This window comes from Penicillium solitum (genome assembly GCF_028829755.1).
Source record: "Penicillium solitum strain IBT 25940 chromosome Unknown utg000006l_segment0_segment0, whole genome shotgun sequence".
NCBI lineage: Eukaryota > Fungi > Ascomycota > Eurotiomycetes > Eurotiales > Aspergillaceae > Penicillium > Penicillium solitum.
Genome location: NW_027072126.1, coordinates 258,296 through 283,236, shown reverse-complemented (window position 1 = coordinate 283,236; position 24,941 = coordinate 258,296). Strand labels below are relative to the sequence as shown.

At 48.9% G+C, this 24,941-nt stretch overlaps 6 protein-coding genes across 6 annotated transcripts; 3 read left to right on the top strand and 3 right to left on the bottom strand.

Moving 5' to 3' along the window:
* Positions 1–83: 83 nt before the first annotated feature.
* N7455_009230 (sulfatase domain protein) lies at positions 84–3,266 on the top strand. Its single transcript, XM_040956671.2, has 2 exons — positions 84–414; positions 512–3,266. The coding sequence occupies exons 1-2, from the start codon at positions 95–97 to the stop codon at positions 2,838–2,840; spliced, it is 2,649 nt and encodes an 882-aa protein (XP_040812921.2). The 5' UTR covers positions 84–94; the 3' UTR covers positions 2,841–3,266.
* Positions 3,267–3,951: 685 nt separating this feature from the next.
* N7455_009229 (RFX family transcription factor) lies at positions 3,952–7,133 on the bottom strand. The gene is made up of 4 exons (XM_040956661.2): positions 6,894–7,133; positions 6,116–6,818; positions 5,744–6,061; positions 3,952–5,691 (listed from the first exon to the last, which is right to left on the bottom strand). The coding sequence occupies exons 1-4, from the start codon at positions 6,910–6,912 to the stop codon at positions 4,134–4,136; spliced, it is 2,598 nt and encodes an 865-aa protein (XP_040813010.2). The 5' UTR covers positions 6,913–7,133; the 3' UTR covers positions 3,952–4,133.
* Positions 7,134–8,198: 1,065 nt separating this feature from the next.
* Positions 8,199–11,335, top strand: pldA (uncharacterized protein; the record flags this gene model as incomplete). Its single annotated transcript, XM_040956686.2, has 8 exons — positions 8,199–8,334; positions 8,397–8,797; positions 8,857–9,009; positions 9,058–9,679; positions 9,727–9,987; positions 10,060–10,520; positions 10,618–11,166; positions 11,228–11,335. Coding segments are annotated over 8 exons (2,598 nt in total), but the record flags the coding sequence as incomplete, so codon positions are not given.
* A 3,862-nt stretch (positions 11,336–15,197) lies between these two features.
* Positions 15,198–17,405, bottom strand: N7455_009227 (ribose phosphate diphosphokinase subunit PRS1; the record flags this gene model as incomplete). Its single annotated transcript, XM_065606143.1, has 4 exons — positions 15,198–15,652; positions 15,705–16,759; positions 16,814–16,956; positions 17,057–17,405. Coding segments are annotated over 4 exons (1,578 nt in total), but the record flags the coding sequence as incomplete, so codon positions are not given.
* On the top strand, positions 17,406–18,345 carry N7455_009226 (bifunctional precorrin-2 dehydrogenase/sirohydrochlorin ferrochelatase MET8). Its single transcript, XM_040956595.2, has 3 exons — positions 17,406–17,587; positions 17,664–18,145; positions 18,207–18,345. Exons 1-3 carry the CDS (start codon positions 17,495–17,497, stop codon positions 18,334–18,336), a joined length of 705 nt encoding a protein of 234 aa, XP_040812946.1. The 5' UTR covers positions 17,406–17,494; the 3' UTR covers positions 18,337–18,345.
* Positions 18,346–18,353: 8 nt separating this feature from the next.
* Positions 18,354–24,426, bottom strand: N7455_009225 (Arf family guanine nucleotide exchange factor SEC7; the record flags this gene model as incomplete). Its single annotated transcript, XM_065606142.1, is given in 5 exon segments — positions 18,354–18,838; positions 18,897–20,283; positions 20,336–21,993; positions 22,007–22,612; positions 22,664–24,426. The coding sequence occupies 5 exon segments, from the start codon at positions 24,424–24,426 to the stop codon at positions 18,508–18,510; spliced, it is 5,745 nt and encodes a 1,914-aa protein (XP_065460607.1). The 3' UTR covers positions 18,354–18,507.
* Between the last annotated feature and the right edge of the window lie 515 nt (positions 24,427–24,941).

Below are 24,941 nucleotides of genomic sequence, written 5' to 3'. Positions count from 1 at the left end.
TTCTTTTCTTTAAATGTCCGGGGGTGTGTGAAGTATATATATTTATATATATAACATTTTCATTCGTTTCCATATATATATCTCTATATATACCATGAAAGTCGTTCACGCTGTCCATGCTTATTTAAGCCACGGCATCCGGCGGGTTCGTCTTTCACCTGGTGAGACCCTGGATGCCGTTTGGGACTTTTCCCGACGTTATTTTTTCACTTTGGCCTTTTTTTCCTTATTCACGGCCAAATTGCTGCATCTTTATGCTCATATCTATTCACTACCTCTGCCCCGACTATTCCTATGGGGTCTTACCTTCTTTTTTCAAGATGTGATGATTCTGTTGCTGTTTCGCATTCTCGCTCAGAAGGTCGCGTGGCGACCGGGAGCCGCCCTGCTGGCAATCTTGGTTATCCCCTCTAGGTAAGTGACCACGTGCCCCTTTTTCCACCTTCCACTCGGGGGACTTGGTACTTGGTTGTTGATCAATTAGTCTGATATACTAACAATCATGCCACAGTTTAATCGTCTCGTTCATGGCTGCCGCCAATACCTCCTTTTATGTCTTCACCGGTGCCGAGATCCACTGGCGCCAAGCCAAATCTTTCAATGGTGATGCCGCTGCCATTCATACCCTGCTCACCGGGTTGACCGGGTTTTTGATTGTGGAGGGCATCCTTCTCACAATTTCATTGTTCGCTGCCCATCCCATTCATGCAATCACTGGAGGAATCCTGCATGTCTGGGCCTGGCCCATTCGATGGCTGTTTGCTCGTGTGCGACCGCACGTGGAGCCCCTGGTCCAGCGCTTCGGCCCATCCAAATCCCCAGCACCCGACCTTCCCGACCCTCGAATCTACGAACAAATCTCCATGGATGACAATGATGATCTCAGTGATAATGAAGAGGGCGATCATCTCTTGAATACCGCTCAACTACCCAACCGCCTCCCGGAGTCCAAGCGAGTCACCGATGGCGTCCCCCAACGAGCCCTCATCCTGGGATTGTTCAGTCTTTTCCTCTTCCTCCGGTTTATGCGACCGTGGGATCCCGTCTATATGTACATGTCCACCACCTTGCCCTTGACTACAGTCATTGAAGGCGCCGAGCGTCACTCCCCCGTCGATACCACGGGCACCCCGGCTCGTTTTGAGTATTTGGAGCAGGCCACTTCATTGAGCCCAGCGCCCCGTTGGAGCTGGATGTCCAAGGAACCGATCGCCGGTTTCGAGGACTGGGATCAATCCGACCCCCTGGCCCTTCACTACAACCCCCAAAATGACCCATTGCACATCTCCAACCTCGACAAGCCCGTGCTGGAGGAGATCCACAACGCATTGGCTAGCGGCGATGTTAAGATCAAGCATGTCGTTTTCTTGAAGCTCGAGAGTGCACGTGCCGATATCTTCCCCTTGCAAAAGGACAGTTTCATGTACAAGCGCATCGCCGAAACATGGAAGGACAAGACAATCCCTCCCGAGGTGGTAGACCGCCTGGCAAACCTCACCCGGACGGCCGAGCTTTTGACCAACTTCCCCAATGGATTTGAGCACGACGATGCCCGTTTCAACGGCCGCAAAGCCTATGGTGGCATCAGTGCCAAGGATGCCATCACCTCCTCCACCTATACTCTCAAGAGTTTGACAGGAAGTTTCTGTGGTGTGACCCCAATGGTCGCCGATTTCAACCGCGAATTCGAGCACCACATCTACCAGCCATGTCTGCCCCACGTCTTCGACATGCTCAGCCAGCAACCCGATATCACTAGCGAGACTGATGACTTCACCAAATGGCCGTGGCATTCGACCTTTATGATGTCTGTCACCGAAATGTACGACAACCAGAACAAATTGACTCCCCACTTGGGATTCCGTGACAAGCAGACCAAGGAGACCATCATCAAGCCCGAGGCCAAGCATTATCCTGTGACGAGTTCCGAGATCAACTACTATGGCTACCCCGAATCGGAGCTTCGAGAGTACATCCGTGATGCCATCGATGATGCGGAACGTGACCACCAGCGTCTCTTCCTCACCCACCTCACCAGTACCACTCACCATCCGTGGGGAGTTCCGAACGACGCCTATGATGATCTGATGGGCTCAAAATCCGGTGCCAACAACGATATGAATCGATACCTGAACTCGGTTGGTTATGTGGATGATTGGCTCTCGGAGCTCATCGATATCCTGGAGGAGAAAGGAGTTGCCAATGAGACCTTGTTCGTCATGGCTGGAGATCACGGCCTTTCCCTCCCCAACGACGGCGGTATTACTCCCTATGACAACCCCCACGTCGGCAGCTTCAAGGTCCCTATTGTGATTGCACACCCTCTACTCCCTCCCGTCCAGATCGACACCCCAGTTATCAGCACCCAGATCGTCCCCACCATCATCGACTTGTTGATCGAGTCGGCATCCCTCAGCCAGGACAGCACCCGCTCTGCCCGCGATATTCGCTCGCTGTACGAAGGTCAATCCCTGATCCGACCACAGGTCGTCCAGCAGGACGGACGCGAAGCCTGGCATTTCACCGTCATGAACACCGGTGGTTCATGGCTATCTGTTCGGTCGGCCGCCCGACCCGAGTTCCGTCTGGTGATCCCGCTCGTCAACGACGTGGAATGGCGCTTCTCCGATGTGTCCAAGGACCCGAACGAGCTGAGCCCGATCGAGCGTTTCAGCCTGGCCGATCTAGCAGCCGCGGTCGACAAGGAGTACCATGATGAAGAAGTTCTCAACTGGCTCTACAACGCATCCTATGTCACCAACTGGTGGGTACTGGAGAACTGGGACCGATGGAGATTCTCCCCAAAGGCCAAAGAAGAGGCCAAAGAAGACAAAAGCTAAGCGTTCTCATGAACCGACTTGGGCGCGAATCTTTATTTATATCTCATCTATCTTAATACTTGCATGCCTCATCTACCAAGTGTCTGCTTGGGATGGGCACTCTGGGTTTGCGACAATGCCCGCCATGGCGGGATCCGCCAGCATTGGTGGTCCCCGAACATGGAGGTCGGGAGCAAGCCGAGCATAGCTTCGCCGGGTCCATCTTGAAGCCTTATGTTGATCGTTTGGTTCGGAGTCAGTCTCGAGAATGAGACACCGTGTGTCTCAGGACGTGAGCTCCCGACAAATCTGGCATGTCGTCCGGAGTAGAAGCGATTCTTCTTCGTGTACTTGTTTATATATCCATCCTATCTATCGCGAACACCTGTACTTGATCATAACTGGATGTCATTTTTTTGTTCTATTATTGCAAATATCACCTTTGGTTCTCTCTCACATTGATAGTCTTTTCAACCTGCGTAGCTGTCTTGGACACTCCGTACGGAGTACATGCATTTAAATTAATGTAAACAAACTAACCTTATTTAGGTTAGTGGCTACACGTGTAAAGGAATCGATGGTTCATCAGATAAGTTTTTAAGCTTCTATTGACTTTAAGATGTCCCAGCAGTGTGTGGTTATTGAACAACCTTGGAACCTACCTAGGTACCTCTGACAAGATCATCTTTTGAGGCTGTGATTTATCCTGCAGCCTTACATCCCGAATTCCTCGCTTTTATATGGTTTGGGGAGACTAGTGATGTAACAGTAAATCACCTCTCCAAGGAATTACTAGTACATACCTCCAATACTCGTATGTTGGTAGAAATTCAACGGTATATGATTAGTCTCTACTGTACATGTATTTGGAGAACCATGAGCAAATACAACCAACTTAAAATGTCACATAGAAATGTGAGTGACAACAGTTATTCATGCACATTAAAGTATTGCGTCAATGATCAAGGTACTTCCACAAGGAATATGTACAGAGGGACTCGACGGGAGACCCGAAAGTAAACAAACAGGAAAAGGAGAAGCAAGAACCAAGTCAGTACTGATTTCCGCCACGCCGATTAAATGCTGTAGGTTCGAAAGAGAGAAAAAAAAAACCACCCGGCGTGCCGGGGATGCAAGGAAGACTCGAGAGCCTCATTGCTCATGTCTCATCGCTTCATGCAAACAAAGGAGATGAAAAAGAAAAAAAAAAAAACAAAGGAAAATCGTGGGAACGCCATCCACAACCAGCAGAGAAGCCTCCAGAGAAACAAGGGATATCCAACTCCAACTCATGAACAGAAATCAAAAATTAGACTAGATGACGACGACATCACCTTCGGCATCTGCAGGGTCGGAGACCATCATGTCACCATATTTACCAACTGCCAGCAACATAGTGTCATCCTCAAGGTCAATTGCGCTGTCGTCATTGTTATGACCTTGGAAGCCCTGATCCTGAAGAGAGAGTCGCTTCTCGCTGGGAGGGTGTTTGAAATCTGGTTGCTGACTGGGAGGGTGGCTTGGATGGCCATTGTGAGCCACAGGAGGATTGGGGTTGGATTTGGCATGGGAATCATTTGATGCGTCAAAAGGGGATATCTCGGAAACAGAATCTTGTTTCATCTGAAAGTGGCCAACTGATTCGGCACCAAACGTCGCACTTTGCAGGGATCCGGGGGTATTGCGCATGAACCCACCCTTTTCTGCTTGCCAGACCATCATTTCGTGGAAGAAGACTTTGGTCATCCACCAGGCACTAAAGCTTGGTGCGCCAGCCAGGGTAAGTCGGTGCAACACGCTATCCCACAAGGCATCAACTTTTTCAATGACACACTGCGTGCGGTGATTGGCAAAGGCGGCGGGGATGTTGAGGATGAACTGAACCCATTTGTCGGGGAAGTTGTACTCGTCTCCTGGAGCACTTTCCACAGGGAACTTGTGAGCCTCAACAGAATCGGGGCTATCAGGTTGCGTGAAGAAAAGCAAGCTTGCGGACGGGTCGGCATCAGTCAGTGGAGTCAAGAGCGCACGGATGTCATGCTTGAGAATTTGCTCTGTCGCTGGCTCAGCACAGATTGGAATGTTCGCCTTGGTCATCATATCTCTAGGATTGACCATCGTTTTATAGTCGGTCCACATTTGGTTTCGGTTATCCGGATGGCAAAGCCAGGCGGCAGCGGCATTGGCAGCCTGGTTCACATCAAGCATATGCTTAAGGAGATTGCAAAAGATATGCGCGGGAATCAAGCGTGCTAAAGAGACATGGGTTGGTTGAGTCTTAAAGGTCTCAGCGATATGACCGCAAAGCCGTTGTGAGATAGAGTTAAAGGCGTCTAAGACTGGCTTGGGAACCACCTGGGTTGTTAGGGGCGCCACAAATGCAATCATCTTCTGGTACATCATCCAATCACATTCCTTAATCCAGGGAGCAAGGTTGGGATGGGTCAACAACTTTTGAACGGGAACAGTCAATGTTCCATGGAAAGCAGAGAAATATTTCATAAGATTTCTTTCCTTGCAATATCGGAAGCTGTCGATGACCGAAATGCAATGGGAACGATATAGGGCTGCAAGGGCTGCAGCAACTTTCAAGTCGGTGTTTGCAGGTAGGTAGGCACGGATATCGGGAAGTTGAAGGGTATCGTTATCAACCAAGGGGTTCTCATCCATCGGGAACTGCAGCATCTGGTGTATCATTTTCCCAGCCTGCTGGGCTACATTCTCGCGAGTGATCGTTGCATCTGGCCCAGATGAGGTGTGGCCTTGGCAATTGCAGTCGGTAGGAGAGGCATTGTTCGGGAAGCGAGGAGCAAAGGAAGTGGTGGGGGATGGGAATATGGCAGTGTCGGCAGTCGGTTGCTGTACGCTAGCACTAATCATCTGTTAGTGAGAGCAAACGAAAATTGATGTCAGTTATGTCTCACCTTCTCGAGCGCATCGCACTGGCAGCCCTGGAGGGCATAGAAGCAGGGCCATTTGAATGATGAGCAATTTGTGGATTGAGAGGCGCAAGCTTTTGTTGCTTTTCCTCAATGACCGACAAATCGACGTAGTGATACTTGGACTCGCCTCGAACTCCAAGACGCCGAGTCTGTACATTGGGGAAGATGATGCGAACCAACTTTCCGAATGATGCCGGGTTCAGTACTGACACGCGCTCCGTTCCACAGTTCTCTGCATAGCAGCAATAGACCCGGTCACGGCGTACTGAGCCACTGCTCTTACGGCAATTTTCTCTCAGCCTGTGCACACAGTTAGACGAATGGTTGCAGGGCATTTGTGGCAATATGCCTTACCAGATCATCGCGAAGACCTGCTTCACTTTCTCAGCCTTGCCCCCGCCGCCCTCGTTCTTCATAACTTCAGCCGCCATTTGCTTGAGATTCCATCCCTCATACTGGCGAAGCAGCTTCCGCAACTCGTTGTCGTTTGCCACAGTCGAGCTAGCTCCTCTTTTCTTTTTAGCCCCTGGCTCCGAGATCTCTTGGTCCTCCACGATATGGTCCGGAAGGTGGTTCTCGACGCCACTGTCATACATTGGCTGGTACTGTGGGACAGATGCACTAGGCAAGCCGTTTGGCATTTCAGCCTGTACAGGGTGGTGGGAAAGCGGGTGCCCCTGCATCGGGTGATTTGGAAAGTCTTCGGCTCGAGACATCCCGGCATGGGTGTCTTGCATTGATTGATCCAGCGGGGCGCCGTTGTGGTGTGAAAGCTGATGCCCAAATCGCATTAGCATGTCCTCTGGGTTGTTGAACATATGCTGGCCCGTTCCGACTTGCGATGGCATAAACTGTGGGAACCCGTCGAGGTGCTGGTCTTGGGTTTGCTGGGTGGTACTTGAGTGGATGCTTGCTGTTGATCCTCTGGACCGGGGACGACGGCTAGCCCTTGAAAGGGCCTCGGAGCGTGCTCGCACAGGGTCTGCAGTGCCTGGCCGGCTTTGAGGGGCAATCTGTGTTGTCTGGGACACTACACTGCCCTGCGAGTGAGCTCGGGCTTGCAGGCACGTTAGCATGGGGAACCAAATGACCCGCAGAGGATTGATTTTTTTTTGTGCTGCATTGCACTTACCGAGTTCTGGCGGCATCATGCTCTGCTTCGTTTGAGTTAGTAAGTGGAGGAGCCGGTAACCAGGGCGATGGCCAGTCGTTTGTCTTGTTTCGCAACGTTCACAAGACCATTCAAATCCAAAATTAGGCAGGCACACCCGACAAACAAAATATGTAATCCAAAACGATCCAAGAACATTAACCAAAAAGTGACGACTTGTCGCGAGCCTTGGGCTCTGAAAGGCTAGCCGCGTTGTGTGAGTCGAGGGAGGATAAACAGAAAAGGGCCCGTTCCTCTGACAACGTTGTTTTTCCTATTCAGTCACGTGCTTGCGGTCAGCATTCCCAAACAAAACAACTTTTTTTTTTAACAATGACCGGAGGAATGATTCACGTTTGAACATGGGCTTGGAGCTTATTGAGAGCAAGGATGATATTCTATCACAAATATACTCAGTGTTATATGTATACAAGTTACAGTATTACATATGTGAATGTTCTGAACTCGAGCTCGAATGTAGTCCTGTGTCACGTGATCTATGTCAACACTACCTTGTATAGGGCTTTATATAGACCCTAGAAGACCAAAACAATAAACACCGTGGACAATATATATCGGGTAGTTATTTATTTCTACATATATCCTACTCATATGTCAACAAATTACTCCTAAGGTGGGTGCAGAGGAACCCTTGCAATCCTCATTTTGTACTTTTTAGATCCAATTACATCATTGGTTCCGACATTAACAACGTACGGCACCTTTAGATACATCCATAACCAGTAACAGAGTAGACGTGAATGCATACAGATATGTCATGTAGTTGGTTTAAGATGGTGTAAGAGGCATTACATCTAAAATACCACTATGATATATGTCTACTCTGATCAACTGGCCACTCTCTTTGTATTTCTTTGAATGCTGCTCAGGTACGATGTATATATCTCCACTACAAATGATAAACATTCTACATGATCGACACTACCCAGACTACTATTCGGTATTTACTCCTATACCCATGGATTTCACGGATTTTCCTGTCCTTTTTACATAATTTAATAAGAAGTTTATGTATTTGCCAAGAAAGAAGCGAGTGGCCCGACACTAGGAACCACGGAAATAACTTGGTACAGGTCCACGCGGCCTACAAAAATAGGAAGAATCCATACATACTCTCCGTACAAGCATAGTACATCGATTTGGATCGGCATTTGAAACATTTCCCTTGGCATTTAGAGAGACAAATCAGATGGCCTAGTCTACTCTTTGGAGGTAGACCTAGGTAGGGCTGTGATGTCACTAATTTAAGGAAATATTATCTCCAGATCTCCCCCCCCCCCCCCCCCTCCCTTCCAAACATCCCCCCCATTTTCTCCAACTCTACCCCCAAAGACCCCAATCATGAAGAAATTCAAGGAGAAGTTTGAACATGGAATTGATCATCTAGAGGGGTCATTCAAAGGTTGGCAAACTGAGATCCCCCACACATTTTATCAAAATAAAAAACTGATCGAATTGCCCAAGACACCCATATCCACGATGTCAAAGCTGAAGCTACACATTTAAAGGCCAAAGTTGGCAAGTTCTTTAACATCATAAACCCAAACCATCGCCATGACGAGGAGCACGAACAGGCGACAGACCGTAAGCGCTCCGAGATCGCAGACTCACACCGCTTCAAGTCTTTTGCACCCATCCACGACGGCAATCGCGTCAAGTGGTATGTCGATGGTAAGGACTACATGTGGGCAGTCTCCGAGGCTCTGGAGAAAGCCACCGAGACTATCTATATCGCCGACTGGTGGCTCTCACCAGAACTCTTCCTGCGCCGCCCTCCTGTCGAACACCAGGAATGGCGGTTGGATCAGGTCCTGAAGCGACGCGCGGAAGCAGGTGTCAAAATTTATGTCATTGTCTACAAAGAGGTTAGGAATTATCCTGCTGTTGTCAGGGAAAGAACTAGACTAATCCATCTATACTATAGGTCAACCAAGCCCTCACTTGTAATTCTGCACACACTAAACATGCCTTGCGCAACCTTTGCCCCGAAGGAACTCCTGGCTACGGCAATATTCGAGTTATGCGCCACCCCGACCACAATGTCTTTGAGAACGCAGCTGATATGACTCTTTATTGGGTATGTGCATGAGATCCATTAGTTGGGACTGAATTAACAATCAAAAAGGCGCACCACGAGAAATTCATCGTCATTGATTACAATGTGGGCTTCATCGGAGGCATTGACCTTTGTTTCGGACGATGGGATGCAAACCAACACCCACTGGCCGATGTCCACCCAGCAGGTTTGCGGGATGACATTTTCCCGGGACAAGATTTCAACAACAATCGGATCATGGACTTCCAGAGCGTAGAGGACTGGCAAAGCAACGAAGTCAGCAAAGTCGACTTTGGTCGCATGCCCTGGCACGACGTGGCCATGGGCTTGCAGGGTGACTGTGTGTATGACATTGCCGAACACTTTGTTCTGCGCTGGAATTTCATCAAGCGCGATAAATACAAGCGCAGCCACGATGTCGACTGGCTGCTAATGGAGGGCCGCACAGGCGAAGACGAAGATATCATCGCCGTGCAGCGACCCAAGTATCCTTGCGGAGACTACATCCAACACCCACTGACACCCCTATCGACCAAGCCTCGTGGCAACGTTGGCACGGTGCGCGCTCAAATCGTGCGTAGCAGTGACGACTGGAGTAGCGGCATTCTGAACGAGCACAGTATCCAAAACGCGTACTGCGAGACCATCCGCAATGCCCAACACTATGTGTACATTGAAAACCAGTTCTTTAGTATGTCCGCATCCTCTTCACGCGGGGTACTTCGCTAACCATCATAGTCACTGCGACTGGTGATCAACAGCGCCCGATTTTCAACACGATCGGCCGAGCGATCGTCGAGGCTTGCGTGCGCGCAGGCAAAGAGGGCCGCAAGTTCAGGGTTATCATTGTCATCCCCGCGATTCCTGGATTCGCTGGCGATTTGCGCGACAATGCTGCGTTGGGTACTCGAGCGATCATGGACTACCAGTACAAGTCGATTTGTCGCGGCGAGCACTCGATCTTTGGACAGATCGAGAAAGAGGGTATCGACCCAAGAGGTAGGTTTTCTTTTCTTTTCATAATTTTTTTTGTTCTTCGGTTTCAGTCGCATGTCTAACGAGCTCATTCAGAACACGTCTTCGTGTTCGCCCTGCGCGCTTATGATCGAATCAACAAAACGCCCGTTCTCGAGGAACTCGAGAAGCAAGCCGATGTCACATACCAGGATATCCAACGCGGTATCGCAGAGACCATCATGAGTGAAAGTGTGCACCCAGCGGTGGGCAAAGATGGCGACGATAACGAGAAGGACTATGCAGCCGATCAAAGTGCGAAGCAAGAAACTCTGCGCAAGCTCCAGAATTTCCAAGACAAGGTCGAACAGAGAAAGGCCGACGATGGTTTCCACAGCAAGGATTCAGTCGCGCATTGTAGTATGTTGAACGGGGGTAAGATGACCGACGAGACCTGGGAGGGCGACCCAGAGGCCGAAAAGGCCAACTTCGTCCAGGAGGAGCTGTACGTGCACGGCAAGGTGTGTATCGTCGACGATCGCACAATCATTTGCGGCAGCGCCAACATCAACGATCGGGTAAGTAGTCACCAGCGCCTCATCCCTCGTTACATGTGACGCATTCAGTTCTATTTTCTGGTCTGTATCATCAGCTGATATTCAATGTTCCCCACAGTCCCAGCTTGGCTCGCACGATAGTGAACTGGCCATCGTAATGGAAGACCAAGACCTAATCGACAGTCAAATGAACGGACAGCCGTACCGGGCATCCCGATTGGCCGCAACGCTCCGGCGGCAATTGTGGCGGGAGCACCTTGGCCTACTGCGGGCGCAAGAATACGACGGCTCGGGTGACCCGAACGCACAGCCGCCCGATGAGTCTCTTAACAAGATCGATGAGGGGCCGGAGAACGAGTTCGTGATGGATCCACTCAGCGATGGGGTCTGGAACACCTGGACGTCGCAGGCGAGCGGGAACACCGAGGCGTATCGGATGCTGTTCCGGGCGGACCCTGACGATCATATCAAGACTTTTGAGGACTATGACAAGTTCCGTCCACGGGGCACCCACAATGAAGGACATCTGTTCGATCCGTACATGCCGGCCAAGGATGTGCGTGAGAAGCTGGATCTCATCAAGGGTCACCTTGTTTGGTTGCCATTGGATTTCCTGCGCGATGCTGAAATGGCCGAGCCTGGGTTGGCTGTGAATCAGATTACAGAGGTGAGAGTGATTGGGTTTTCTTATTTCTGTTATATTTACGAGGTTGCTAATTGTTCGATAGAGTATCTACACCTAAGTCTACAGGGGAAGATGTGCATATTTTCCCTCTCACATAATCCGATCTGTTCTTATTTTAGTACTCCATACTCCGTACTTATTTTGGTATTAGGGAATAAATGCAAATTATATCCATTAGTCTCTACTCCGTACAATGAAAAGAAAGATGAAAAGCAATGTAAAGTAGGAAACATGTCCGATAACGGAGTACACAGTTTGTACATCCCCTTCACCAAAGACCTTTAGAAGCCAAGCCCTAAACAGACGTACTTTTGCAAAAACCAAATCTCCCAAAGGTCCATAGTGGAGAAACAATAGAGTTGTCCCAACCCCCTGGGAATCCTCTATTTCGACTCTATTTATTTTTATTTTTATTCTTATTTGGGATTATTTGGGATCTTCCGGGACTACTCTGTTACTAATACCTTTTGCTTTTGCTTCGGGTTCGCTGAACCGCACTTCCGCCAAAAGAGATACATCTCATTGTCATCTAAATGGCAAACGGAAAAATATTCCTCAGAAAAGGAATGGACTAGCTTGCTTCTTGGCAATGAATATTAGGTACTTTTGGTACTGGTAGTAATTTGAGTAGGGAGTACAGGGTACGGAGTACTTTTAGCACTTTAATCACTATTATTACTTTTAGTATATATTCTCTCTTTTTTTTGATTTTCACCTAGGGCGCAGCTGAACCGAGACCGAGACCGAGACCGACACTTTGAACATGGCTTTTTATAGTAGGATGGGAGGAAGATCAGAGCCCTACATATGTACATTCAGATAGGGTTCACATGATCCCACATAGTACATGCTGTAACTAGCCCAACACAGTCCCCCCCCCCAGGGTGCGGGAGGGTGGCCATGTTAGGCGGGGTGCATAATTGTAGCATAAACGACTTGATATAAAAATCCATAAAATAGAATGTCAAGGTTGTCAAAGTTATCAAATAATGTCACATTTTCCCTAAGGAAATCCAGATTCAGAAACTGTAGAATACAAATTTGGCAGAATAAAACAGAGTAAAAAAAACAATAGAGAAAAGAAAGACAAGGGGGGGGAAAAGGTCTAAGTATAACTCCTCCGGATGCGAGATGCAGTGCATCAAAAACTTTTGGGGACTTTTTGGAACACATCAAAATGTATAGACACACGCCAAACGACGCCACGAAGAAAGTGGAAAGGAAAACCCAGCTCCAAGGGGTTGGGTGGGAAGTACCCTTGCACAGGGTTCATGCAGAGTAGATCAGTTCTGTAAATGCGAGAAAGCAAATGCAGAGGTCTCTATGAGGAAGTTAGCCTTTTGCAAGGAGAGAAAATAATAATCTCAAATCATAGAGTTCACAAGGGATCTTACCGTGATTCCATTTATCCCTTATTGGTGTGACAAGCATTGCACCGACAATGACCACAGATCTTGCACCGCCAAATAGCCACAAAGGGTCCCGAGTTGCAGTCAGAGCAGCGCCAAGTCAGGATGTTGCCATTGGTAGCCTGGACAATGGCGAAGACGTGACCGGAGCATTGGTTGGCCATATTGATCAATTGACTTGGAAAAGGGCTATTTTATAGTTAGGATGTGGTTCCTTTAATGTTCACCACTCCCGAGACTCACATATTAAACAAAACCCGAGGGACTGGAAACTGGCGTCGATCACTTTGGAGACGCGGAGAAGGGTTCCAAGTGCTTGTGATTGGGAAAACCAATAGGATATATAGGATATAGATAGGTTGAAGAGAGTTTGGAGAGCGAGTTTGCAAAGGGAACCTTGGAAGTCAATCGAGAAGATGAAGTGAAGATGAGACTCAAAAACCCGGACAAATCAATCATTATATACTTGAGACAACGGTGAGAAGGGAATCGTAGAGACAACCAGTCCAGTCAACAACTCAAGAACTGAAATGCACCCATCCAATGATGCATGTAACCGGGATTGTTTGAATTCCTCAAGAAGAAAAAGAAAAAAAGGAAGGAAAAAAGAAAGAAAAAAAAGGAATGAAATAAAGAGAAATGTGTTTACGTATATGAGAAATCCCAATGAATAGATGTACCGAAATCGTATCTTGCATCGAAACTTAGGCGAGACTAGGTTGATCCTAGTCTAACAAAAGAGACAATAGAGTCTTTGATAGAGATCATGGAGATCGGAGAGACATGATTGGAGGTTTCAACGCAGAGGACGATTCCGAGAAAGCTGGGGGGAACCGGAAGAGACCCGAATGAATTATTAGTTTGAATTGCTTTTTTTATTTTTTATTTTTTATTTTTTAGTGGTGGGTTAATGTAGCGGATTGGGAAAATTAACTTAATTGGAAGTGAAGAAGTCCCAGAAATAGGACCAAAGTGATAGGTATGATCCTATAACCCGACTAGAATGAGAAGTGGAGCTGAATATAGGACCCGAGACATGTCCTGTCCCGACGAGCTGGATTAAACTGAGATTCGGAGGTTTCTAGGTAGTTAACGGTGGAGTATAGTACTTTGTATTTCCTATTTTTCTCTTTCGATCGGACCTTTGCATCCCAGTAACCCGGTTCCGATCGAGTGCATATTATATATACATATGGAGTATAGTAGGGATAGACGAGGATATCCCGTTACTATGTATATAATCTACGGAATGAAGCATAATATCCTCCCATATCCTACTATATCCTATTGTATGTATTTATTATATCCTTTTTGTATACATTTACCTTATTCGTTTTGAAGAAAATCCCCCCTGAAAGTCCCAATATCAACTTTTGATACATCAACTTCGCCAGACGCTTAGACCGAAGAGAGAGATCCACATAATGCTCCTCTGGTCATTTGTACTATTTCAGATTTCAGCTATTTCAATTTCAGTTTCAGTTTTAGAACAATTGCAACCAATTCAACTATTTCCCTCTCAGCTGGTCACATCAAGTGACAAATTCGGTTGGGATATACCCCCGGCATTAGTGCAGTGCCGGCTTGGCGCTTGCATGGCCCAATTGCTTATAGAATAGCCGCAAAGCCCTGAAAAAAAAAGGAAAAAGAAAAGAAAGAAAACCAAAAACTAAAGAAAATGGAATTGTTGAGTCTTTCGTTTAGGATGATCTCTGTCACATCCGTAAATCCACATGTTTGTTTGGGAATTCTACCACAGTCTAGCCAAGCCCTTTCTCCAGCGACTGGATGGGGCAGTTCCAATTCTTTTTCTCATTGTACAAGAGTTCAAGAGTATGAGGTGAGTACAGAGTACCAAAAAGCACCGAGAGCAAAGCCCAATTAGGGTGACACAACGGTAGGTTTCGCCCTAGGTAGGGTCGAGTCCTCTCTGAAACTATCAACTTAAAAGGGGTTGTTCAAACTATACCAAAGGGACATGGACAGGGATTCAACGGAGAAAGACTACACTTCCGAGGGGGTTTGCAAGGAATGCTTGAGTTGACCTTAGGTCCATCTGTGTCACCTGAAGATTCCAAACCGGGCCAGCCATAGCCGTTTGAGATCTTTTCGGGAGATGAGATGGCTATACTTAGAGACCCTAGGAACCAATTGATCACGCCAAGTGACCTAGAACATTGGGAAAAGGTGGGAACTCAGCTCCAACTGTCTCACGGTCGATCAATGGAAACCTGCACACCGACACCCCCATATTGGAAGCGTGTACGGAGTACTCCGTAGATCCCCCGACTCCCGTGATGGACACACTCTGGGCTCGACGATCACCAGACCACGACCGAATCACAAACCGGCTTCCAGAATCATGCACGGTCAACCGCATCGGTGCGACGGAAATGAAGTCAACATGACAAGAAAATCGGCATCGTTGGAAAGGAAATCCTCGGCACTGCCAGATGTCTACTGTCTCTACCTACGAGAGTACGGAGTACCGGGAAGTTTGCTTGCATAATCGAATAGGAGATAAATGTCAATTGTGTAGATTGTTTGTTATTCAAATTACTTTATGTTCGAGATCGCCTCTTGCACCACTTCCACAACCGCAAGGTCGATCATTCCGAAGAACTGAGAAAGGGTGGCGTCTCCATGTTGTAGACTCCGAAGAGAACACAGCATGAAGTAAGAAAACATGATCCGATTTAATCTGCCAACGCTCCGTTAAGAACACCTTGTGGAAAACGAGATGCTCCTGCAGAACCCAGAGTGGACTGCATCGCTGGTTTGAGGGGTCGTGATAGGATCACTTTACGAGGCCGAGAACGGCAGAATGGCAACGGGGAGGACAACCGGGGAACAAGGAAGGGGGAAGCTCCAGAACGGGTCGTTCATTTGATAGGAAATAGGTATCATGTCATCAACGGTTGCAGGGGAACCTGCACATCAGTAAGCAAAAACGCCCTAGAGAAAGTATCTAGGTCTCTCTTTGCTTGGTTTCGTTATTTGTTTTTCCTCGTTACTGCCATATGCCTCATCAGTCGTTAAGGTGGAAGAGAGCCGAGACGCTGCTCGTTGTTAGTAGATGATCACACGACACCAGGGTCGGTGAAAACAAACCTTTCGCCATAATGGTGCCTCCGGATGCTCTCTGCCAATAGACTCGATACGTCAATGACAATCAACTTTTTGGATCTCCGCAACATCGACGGTGAGATCGGGAAAGTGTTGGTCACGACAATGTGGTCGATTGAGCGACAAGCTTCCATCTGATCCAAGGAGTTCTCCCCGAACAATCCGTGGGTGGCAATACAGTAAACCTTGCTGGCCCCACCGCGCTTGACGACAGTCTCTGCAGCCGCGATCCACGATCCGCTCTTGTCAATCATGTCATCGACAAGGAAGACAGATCGATCACGCACCTCACCCACCAGCGTGATGGTCCTTTCATCGACATGGCCGCCACAGACACTAGCTTCGTCGTCAGACTCCACTGCATCAAATGAGCCACCAAGCGCATGATCAGGAGGCTGCGATGAGGCGTTGGAGATCATGGAGTTAACCATAGAATCAGGAATAGCCTCTGTGTTGTCATGGCTGCTGCTACCACCTCCCGGTGTGGTGCCACCAGACTGTGACTCTTCGTTGATACGATAATCATCATCAACCAATTGACCTTGGACCAGGCGACCGGTGATCACATCCCGCACACGCACGTCCGTGTATTCGTATGCTGCTTCCAGCTCCGATGGGCGGCGAGCCGCAGGTGGGGTTTCCGGGCGCAGAAGATACCGCTCAGGAGGGGGAGTGACTGGCTCCGGCTCTTCCGGAATGGGAGGTGTAGCAGGTGTCCTGTTAGAACTGTGCATATGAAGCTCGAAAGGCCGTGCTTCCTTGGTTGAGATGGGATCTTCATCCACGGCATCGAAGAAGACCGTGCTATCGGACATAGTAGCCACGGGCACCTTCGGGCGCCGACGATCCGTCGTCACGATACCGAAGTTGAGCTTCAAAGTATCAGCCAGCGATGTGACTCGCTTGGTTCCGCCGGCATTCTTGCTAACCACCACGGCGTCTTTCCAGCCGGGAACATTCATCCGGAGCCAGCGGGCAATGAAGGGTTCGGCGAAGAGGTTGTCGACCGGCTTTCCGAAGAATCCTTGCATCTGGGATGCCTAGGAGCCCATCAATATCCATATTACAAAACTCAACATCGCATAGAAACATACGTGCAGGTCCATGGTGATCACATGGTCCACGCCAGCGATCGTGAGGAGATTGGCAAGCATGCGGGCCGTGATGGCACCACGATGACTCTTCTTCTTGGATTGGCGCGAGTATGGGAAATATCTCATTTGAGAGTCAGCATTGTCTGTGATTTGAGTCAAACAGGACGGGCAGCATACGGCATGACCGCTAGAGAAACGAGTTAGTGGGGTAAGCTTTTGTATCTGGAGTGATCGGCAACATACCTGTAATGGACTTCGCTGAGCCACCCTTGCACGCTGATATCATGATCAGGAGCTCCATAACACTATCGTTAATCTTCTCGCTACCACTTTGAATGATGTAAACATCCTGGTTCCGCACTGAGGTACCGATATTGACACTGGTCTCGCCATTGGCAAATTTTCCTAGGTTAGCTTTGGCAGGTACAGTGCCTAAACGCTCGCAGATAGTATCTGCGAGGCCGGGGTGGAATTCCCCGAAAATATCTGGACGCCCCGCATGATTTAAGAAAAAGACATGAGTGACGTGAAAGGAAGAGGAAAAAGAAAAAGAAAAAAAAAAGTTCGGAAGGGAAAAGCTCGGGAATACTGCGGGAATGGTTTGTGTCGCGCGCCGTACAAGTTTTCTTTATCGGGGGGCCGATAAACGGGGGGGAAGTTGCATCATTCCCACATCCCACCATGTCAAAGTTCCCAGAAGTACAAGGTGGAGGGTCATTGATAATCGCTTGGCAAATTAAAGACAAGCATGTGCTAGTCGTAGGTGGTGGAGAGGTACGTGATTGACATTGATAATAGCTATATCTCTTTTTCTTTTGAGGCTGGGGACTGATCTATATATATTTGCTAGGTTGCTGCAGGACGCATCCTCCACGCTCTCAATGCCGATGCCCGAGTCACTGTGGTTTGTCCAGCCGCTGGACTAAACGAAGAAGTAGCCTTCAGGGTGACAGAAAAGCAAGTCACTCACGTTGATCGAAACTTCGAGCCATCCGATCTCGATAATGTGGACATGGTGCTCTGTGCTATCGACGACCCGGAGGCTTCAACACAGGTGTGGAAACTCTGCAAGGAGAGGCGAATTACTGCCAACATCGCTGATGTCCCGCCTGAATGTGATTTCTATTTTGGGAGTGTTCACCGCGATGGGCCATTGCAAGTCATGGTCAGCACAAATGGGAACGGGCCTAAGCTGGCCAGTATTGTGCGGAAAAAGATCGCGGAGACGTTGCCAGCGAACATGGGGGCAGCTATTGAGAATGTAGGAAAGCTCCGGAAGAAGCTCCGAGAGGTTGCGCCGAATCCTGACCAAGGCCCTAAGAGAATGAAATGGTGGGTTACAATATCCCGGTTCTTCTTCAGTGATCAAGTGTGAGCTAATTCATGACCATAGGATGTCGGGTGTCTGCGAGACATGGAGCCTCGATGACCTTGTACAGATGACCGAAAAGGACATGGACAGCGTATTATCCTTTTATGAGTCGGGTAAGATCCCAACTTCAGAGGAAGTACAAAATAAGTAAAAAAAAGAACAAATCAAGAAATATTTTATCTTATCAATACAGCAGCTATGCATCTCTAAAGTAGAACAAAATGCTTGTGTGACAACACAAGACCCCGAAGAGTCGGGTTATAAAACGCCGAAAATCAAGCCCGTAGCGAGGATATCCAAAAAATCATGCAGTAACTCAGACCTAGCTATCGCGGCGCGAGGCTTTTTGGGAGACAGAGCTGCGCGGGCTGATTGGGACGTCCAGGGGATTGGGCGGAGCAATGCCCAGTCGAACCTCGCCGATCCGGCGCAGTAAAGACTGGAGGGCAACGCGAATCTCCGGGTTGAGATCACGGCTCAGAAGCTCAACTCCGAGCGGGTAAAAGGTCTCGATATGATTATTAAAGTCATCTTGCGGGAAGTTGGTATATCCATCAATGACATCGACCACCACCGGACGCCAGGCGACGATGTTACGGTGTTGGGTGTCTTCTTCAAGGCGGACGAAACTGCGAATAATGTCCGCACAAAGTCTAGTGGAATTAGCAATGAACGGGAAGGGAGAGGAAAAGGTAGGGAGAATTAACTTACGGAATGAGTGCAGCTTCGGTCTCTGCGCGACTGCTCTGCCTTTCCTCTCGCTCGTCGTGATACATTCGGAAAAGAATATGCACGTAGGTGGAGGCACTGCCGCTCTCCTGCTTCAATAGATTAGGAGGCTGCTTCATGAATCCCTGGCGCCAGAGTTGCATCCGCAAGTCTTTATCCTCGTTGAACTTCTTCGCGAACTGGTAACTCTTTTTCAGCAGCCCCATGAGCCGGAGGAGCTCACCACTGGGGATCTGTGCATAGACAGTTTCATTCGAGAAAAGTTCGTGGACAGTTTCAATCATGAGTAGCTGCAGAACGCAGTTCGTGATTATGCGGTTGAAGTAACGACGCCGAGCTGCAGTGACAGCTGCAGGTTGCTGCTGGTCTGACTGAGGGCGATAGTCTTCTAATTCAGCGCGGGCTTCACTTTGGACAGGAGGATCTCCATTTTCATGGAGAGAAGATGCGCTTTGGGATCCGCTGGGCTCCAACGCATCAGGGAAATCCGTTGTTGCTACAGCAGCATCCGGAGACTGCGTGAGGTCCCCATTAACTGCCTCTGCTGGCTTAGATATCGATACAGCAGCCGTGAAAAGTTCATAAGCTGTCGTTTTGCTGAAGAGCTCCACGAAGGCCCCAACAATCTGGGACCAGTGCTCCTGTTTGAACTTTGCAACATTCTGCAAAATCAGCTGTTGCAGGCAGTTGCTGCCAATTCGTGCAATCGTGTCATTTTCTTGACAAATGCATAATGTCAATAGTTCCAAGAATCGGCTCAGCATGTACTCCAAAGCATCAAAATAGTGCGTGAACAGGGTAATCATGTTCCGTAGCGCCTGGATCATTGTCGTGGAAAGCCAAACTGAAAGGTCTTCATGGTTTGGAACTTTAGACATTTCAGACTTAGACTGCAGGACCACGAAAATTGGGCAGAGAAGCTGTCTCCAGAGGACATCCCAAAAGTCCCTGGGGAAATCGCCACCGTGTCGGATTAGCGTATCGAAGAGGTATGTGAGTGCCCGTGAGCGGACCTCGAGATCATCTCCTGTCATAAGTACATCCTGGAATGCAATGAGAATCGGATACCAGAACTGCTCCTCTTGTGATTGACGGGTAAGTTGTTTAGCAAGATTGGTTCCATTATCCTGGAAGGTGGCCGGCGAGGCACCGCGGTGTGACAGGGGACATTCTGGGGACCGTAGCATCTTGGTGACGGTAGACCTGAGGGTCTCAATTGCCTGCAGCGATTTCTTTTGGAACTTGGAGTTCTTTGAGAATTCAGTCAGGCATACAATGAGATCTGCAAAGGCACCTTGGGTGATCACTATGCCAAATCTAGTGTTGTAGACCTGTGTGACATGGTCAAAAGCCATGTTTACGATTCCCTCTGTTTGATGAGTTAGCGAGAGCGACAGGGTAATTTGAGCGGCGAGGCTTACCATAGGGCTCCCGTGCTGCGACTGTGAAGACACCAAACATCGTCTTCCACCCCGAACGGATATTGTCGCCACGGGCCTGAATCATTTGGATCAGACACCGCAGAATCATGTCCTTGACAGCGGCGGTGGTGCTGTTTGCCATCACGTGTTCGAAAGGCTTAAGGAAGTCCTTTTGGAACTTGAAGCCAGGTAACTCCTCGATCTCCATGAAGCGCATTGACAGTTGCCGGAGCGAATCCAAGGCAAAGAAGACAACCATGGTATTGGAGTGGCAGCCAACTTGATTAAAGTGTTGACCCAAGACGTCCCAGATCTTAGACCATTCAATTCTGACACGAGTCATGTTGTAGTAACTGATCTCGACGAGCTTTTGCAAACTGTATGTTCGGGGCGAATCGGTGTGACCGGAAGATTGAATTTCTTGCCAGCTGACCTCACTCAAGGCCCGAACGAAGTCGATAATGGCCTCATGCGACAGATTGGCAGTATTGGTGAAGATACGGTCCACGCCACGTATCATATCTGCCGAACGGCTCTCCATGGCAATTTCTGGACGGAAAGCTGTTGGCCCGTTCACAGAACGAGGGCGAGCGCGTCGTGTACTTTGCATAGATCTGCGGGAGGTATCTGCTGATGAGGGTGCCCTTGAAACATCAGGCAGCGACCCCTCATCAACACCATCACTCAAGAGTTGGAGCCGATCAAGTTGGCTGACACATGTCAAAACATCCCGCCACGAGCCCTGGAGGTGGTTGCCCTCGGTAAAGGCGACGTCGAGCAAGGCTTTCAGGGCCTCGACATTTTTAGCCATCATCTCCCTCACGTTTCCGAGGTTAGTGAACTTTGCCAAGGCAGTCACAAATGCCACACGAGGAGTCTCTAGGTCGAAGGCACAGCTGATCCGGATGGACAGTTTGAGTCCTTCCATGCAGAGCCGGATGGTTTGCAGGTTCGACGTGTCCTGCATCGGCGCAGACAGACCAGATAGGAAAGACATCCACGTGACGTTGAACATTGACCCAACATGACGATCTGACGTTGCGGGAATGAAGTGCGAAAGCGCATCTTTAACTGCTGTCTTGCGTTGGGCTCGAATGAGGGAACGATAGAGTTGTTCCGTCTTGTTTGCCATTTCCTCAGAAGCCTGTGCATATTTCTCACCCTGGATGTCTCGTCCAACGGTAGCAAATACCTGTCCGGCTCTGGTGGCAAGGCCAGTGGGAGCCGGGGGTTGAGGGTTGAGGTTGGCAGCATGTTCCTGTTCGGTGTATAGCACGATTTCGTTGCTTCCAATCTCCTCATAAATCGTCCCAAGATAGTCGGATGGCAGGTCTTGGTTGTCATTGATCCCGCGGTTGTTCTTGATAAAGTCCTCCTTGGTCATACGGCGGCCCTTCATTTTCGAACTGTGCTGATCTGTATTAAGTAGAATCACCGAGTACGCAAGCACATATGCGGTGTCAGCGTTGGCGAAGGCATTGGGGTTTTGAGTTGTATACCGTTCGGCAAACTTCAGCATAAACCGATCGATTTTTTGGGCTTCACCAGGAAGGCGGAAATGCTGCAAAAACGAGCGCAGGGATTCAACGAAGCGTCGCTTTGTAAATTCCATCAGATCGACAAAAGCATGCATAATGGCAATGTTTTCCGGCTCCCCCCTCACCAAGATACTCTCCCAGCATGGCCTTGTCAATGCGGTCTGTGCGAAGCATGAAGCTGGCAATCTCTTCAGGAGACTCGGATTTGATGAAGCCTTCTTTTAGGAAGGCCTTGATGCCACGCTTGGGCTTGAAATTGAATTGTTGGACTGCATTTGTGAGAGCAATCTTTCGTTGCTTGACTTTTTCAATCTGGTTCGGATCGTCTTCGGGCATAGGTGTGGACCGGCCGGTCCCACTCTCGAAGGACTCAGGATGCGGTGAAACAAGCACGCTTGTGTCCAAGGACTCGCGGGAGTTGTCCATCGATTTAGAGGGGATGGCTGCCTCGGGCTGTTCATCAATGCGATGGGTGGCCCAGTTGTCCAGTGAGCGCAGTATCTCCACAAGACATTCCAGGCCCTGCTGCTTCAATCCGTACTCCGATGGGATGTGAGGCATCGAGGGCGGCGGAGTAGGGATAATGTGGGCACTTGTCAAGGAGGGAGGGAGAGTTCCTCGGTGGTGCCATTCAGAACCAATAGATGACATTTTTGTGTGCTGTTCTTGGTACTGATGCTGCTGAGAAGATGATGTTACAACCGGCACACTAGAGTACCGGGACAATTGTTCAATGATACTAAGAAGGTTAGTTCATGCCGAAGAAGACCAATAATTCAGTAATACATACTTTTGGAATATATTCTCCAGCGCGGTTCTGTCACAGTCATAGTTGAGATAGATTTCAACCAGAGCCCGTGGATCACCACCTAGCCTCTCCAGGATCTCCATGAAGTACTGCTTTTGGAATGCAGGAGCCCCACGCTTCTCGAGGATAGCCAGATAAATTTCTTTTAAGAACACTTCGAGTTCTTTTTTCATCATAACTCGCATGTCCTTCAACATGAGCCAGAAAATTTCACAGCAAACTTTGAAGACGTGAGGAACGGCGCTCGAGCCATTGCGACTTAGACTCAGACACAAATGGGGCCGTACAGCTAGAAGAAGATTCATTCCATCGACGCTGGATGAGCTGTTCTTGATTGCTGCCAGAGGGGATATAAAGGTGGCGGTGTGATTGTTGATGAGATAGTGGATCAAGTGCAGCGAAAGTAGCTTCGACCTCATGTTCTGGGATTTGACATCTTGCTGCTGCTCGTGAGTCAAAACTTTATGGCTCAACTTGCAGAGCGCTCGGAAAACCAAAAAGGCATCCTTGACATAAATCTCATCCACATCGTCCTCGGCCGAGCTATCATCGTCTCTCTCCTCGGGAATGCCCGACATCGACCTCGTTGCTGACCGCTTAGCGCGCGTGACTGTAGTCGGCGCATTGTCATTGACAGTGGTAACTTCCTTGGGCGACTCGAAACTCTGTAAGGTGAGTTTCTCGCCGGTTGGCTCTTTGGTTACGGGCTGATCAGCCACAGACATGGAAGCCGCCTCCGAGGTTTGGCCCACATCACTCGCCGATGCATCGAGAGTGGAGGATGGCTTTTCCAGCTCTCGCACTCGAAGCTCTTTGAGGTCCATCCGTGTCCGCACCCGATCAAAGACTGTGCTAACCATTTGTGTAAGCGACCCCTGAGCGATCTGTTGGTTTTGACTGGACTTGGAGTAGATAAAGATGTTGTAAATTTGGCGGACGGCTTTCAGGAGACCAGCTCCATGCACCACAATCTTATCGTTCAGGACCGCTGCCAACAGGGATTTGATGATCTGTTGTTGGATTTCAACCGCCGTGGCTTCATTCTCGAAGCAGTCGCAAATCGCATCGATAGCACGCTCGATAAGTGGAGGTTGTTCGCGGGTGGCATTGTTCTCTGTCTCGGCGGATGGGAATGCGAAATAGGAGTATGTGATCAGCTTTCCAATGCAGTCCAATGCAGTTACCTGCAGAGGAATGCTGAGGGCTTTGCTTGCTAGATGCAGAGGACGGAAGATAAGCTCCGGATCGATTGCTTGCCCATCGGGTTGCTTAATATTAGCCAGAGCCACCTGTGTGGCATCCTCTAGCTTTTTGTCCCTCCGGGCGTCCCGCGAAGCAGCAATGTTGTCCAGAGCCGTGATAATAAATACTGTCGAGCTAACCGGGCTAGATCGCTGCGTCATAAACGTAGCAGTTGTTGACCGCGAGTCCGATCGCAGCCTGTTTTCTATCGCATCGTTGTCCTCCCGGGGGGGTTCCTGAATCGTGGGCGGACCGTTTGTTTGGGGTTCTTGTTCAGTCTGTTCAGGCTCGTCCTTGGGCGGCACGTCTGGTTTTTCTTCATCTTCCTGGCCCTCGGCTACTTCCTCGTCGCCCTTCTGGTTTGGTTCTTGTGATTCAGTCTGCTCGGGCAGTGTTGGCTCGTCGGAGTTTGTTACTGTAGGAGGTACGTCGGGGGTCTCGACGGATTTCTCAGGCATTTCAATGGATTGAGTCGGCTCAGAGCCGAGTTCGGTGTCCGCCATGGTCAAGGAGACTCCGAGCGGAGTGATCTAATTAGATCAGAAACATCGAACGAGCAAACGTGGGGAAGCTTGCAACAATCGCGATGACATGTAAGGACGGGGGCTGCGTGTCTTCTCCGAATCGGGACTAATGCATGCTTACCTCAGCCAAGGATTCCTTGGAAGGTTGGCTGGAGCCGGAGATTCCACAGGCTCTCACCGGCTTTTTTTTACCCAGCAGAATGTTGATTGTCCGGTTCTGTAAACCTATGTATGTCGGTACTATCCATCTTTCATGTGTATTATGTACCCTTTATAGTAGAAAATACAGGGATATCCAAGTCACAATAATTGTGCTGATAAACATCTAGGTACTTTAAGTAAGTATTTCCTTGATCTAACTTGCTTTCAGATGCTTTCTAATGTCCGTCTTATGGGTATAGTAAAGGCGGTGAGACACCTACTAGCCCATAAAAACAATAATACACGTACCCGGAGCTTGAGACCGTAAATTACAGCACGTGACTACATCGGAA

Coding starts and splice junctions, on each gene's coding strand:
- N7455_009230 (XM_040956671.2), top strand. CDS start 95: ATGAAAGTCGTTCACGCTGTCCATGCTTATTTAAGCCACGGCATCCGG. Junction 415..511: donor ATCTTGGTTATCCCCTCTAG/GTAAGTGACCAC, acceptor ATCATGCCACAG/TTTAATCGTCTCGTTCATGG.
- N7455_009229 (XM_040956661.2), bottom strand. Junction 6,062..6,115: donor CAGGTCTTCGCGATGATCTG/GTAAGGCATATT, acceptor CTGTGTGCACAG/GCTGAGAGAAAATTGCCGTA. Junction 5,692..5,743: donor AGTGCGATGCGCTCGAGAAG/GTGAGACATAAC, acceptor ACAGATGATTAG/TGCTAGCGTACAGCAACCGA.
- N7455_009226 (XM_040956595.2), top strand. CDS start 17,495: ATGTCAAAGTTCCCAGAAGTACAAGGTGGAGGGTCATTGATAATCGCT. Junction 17,588..17,663: donor TAGTCGTAGGTGGTGGAGAG/GTACGTGATTGA, acceptor TATATTTGCTAG/GTTGCTGCAGGACGCATCCT. Junction 18,146..18,206: donor GGCCCTAAGAGAATGAAATG/GTGGGTTACAAT, acceptor TCATGACCATAG/GATGTCGGGTGTCTGCGAGA.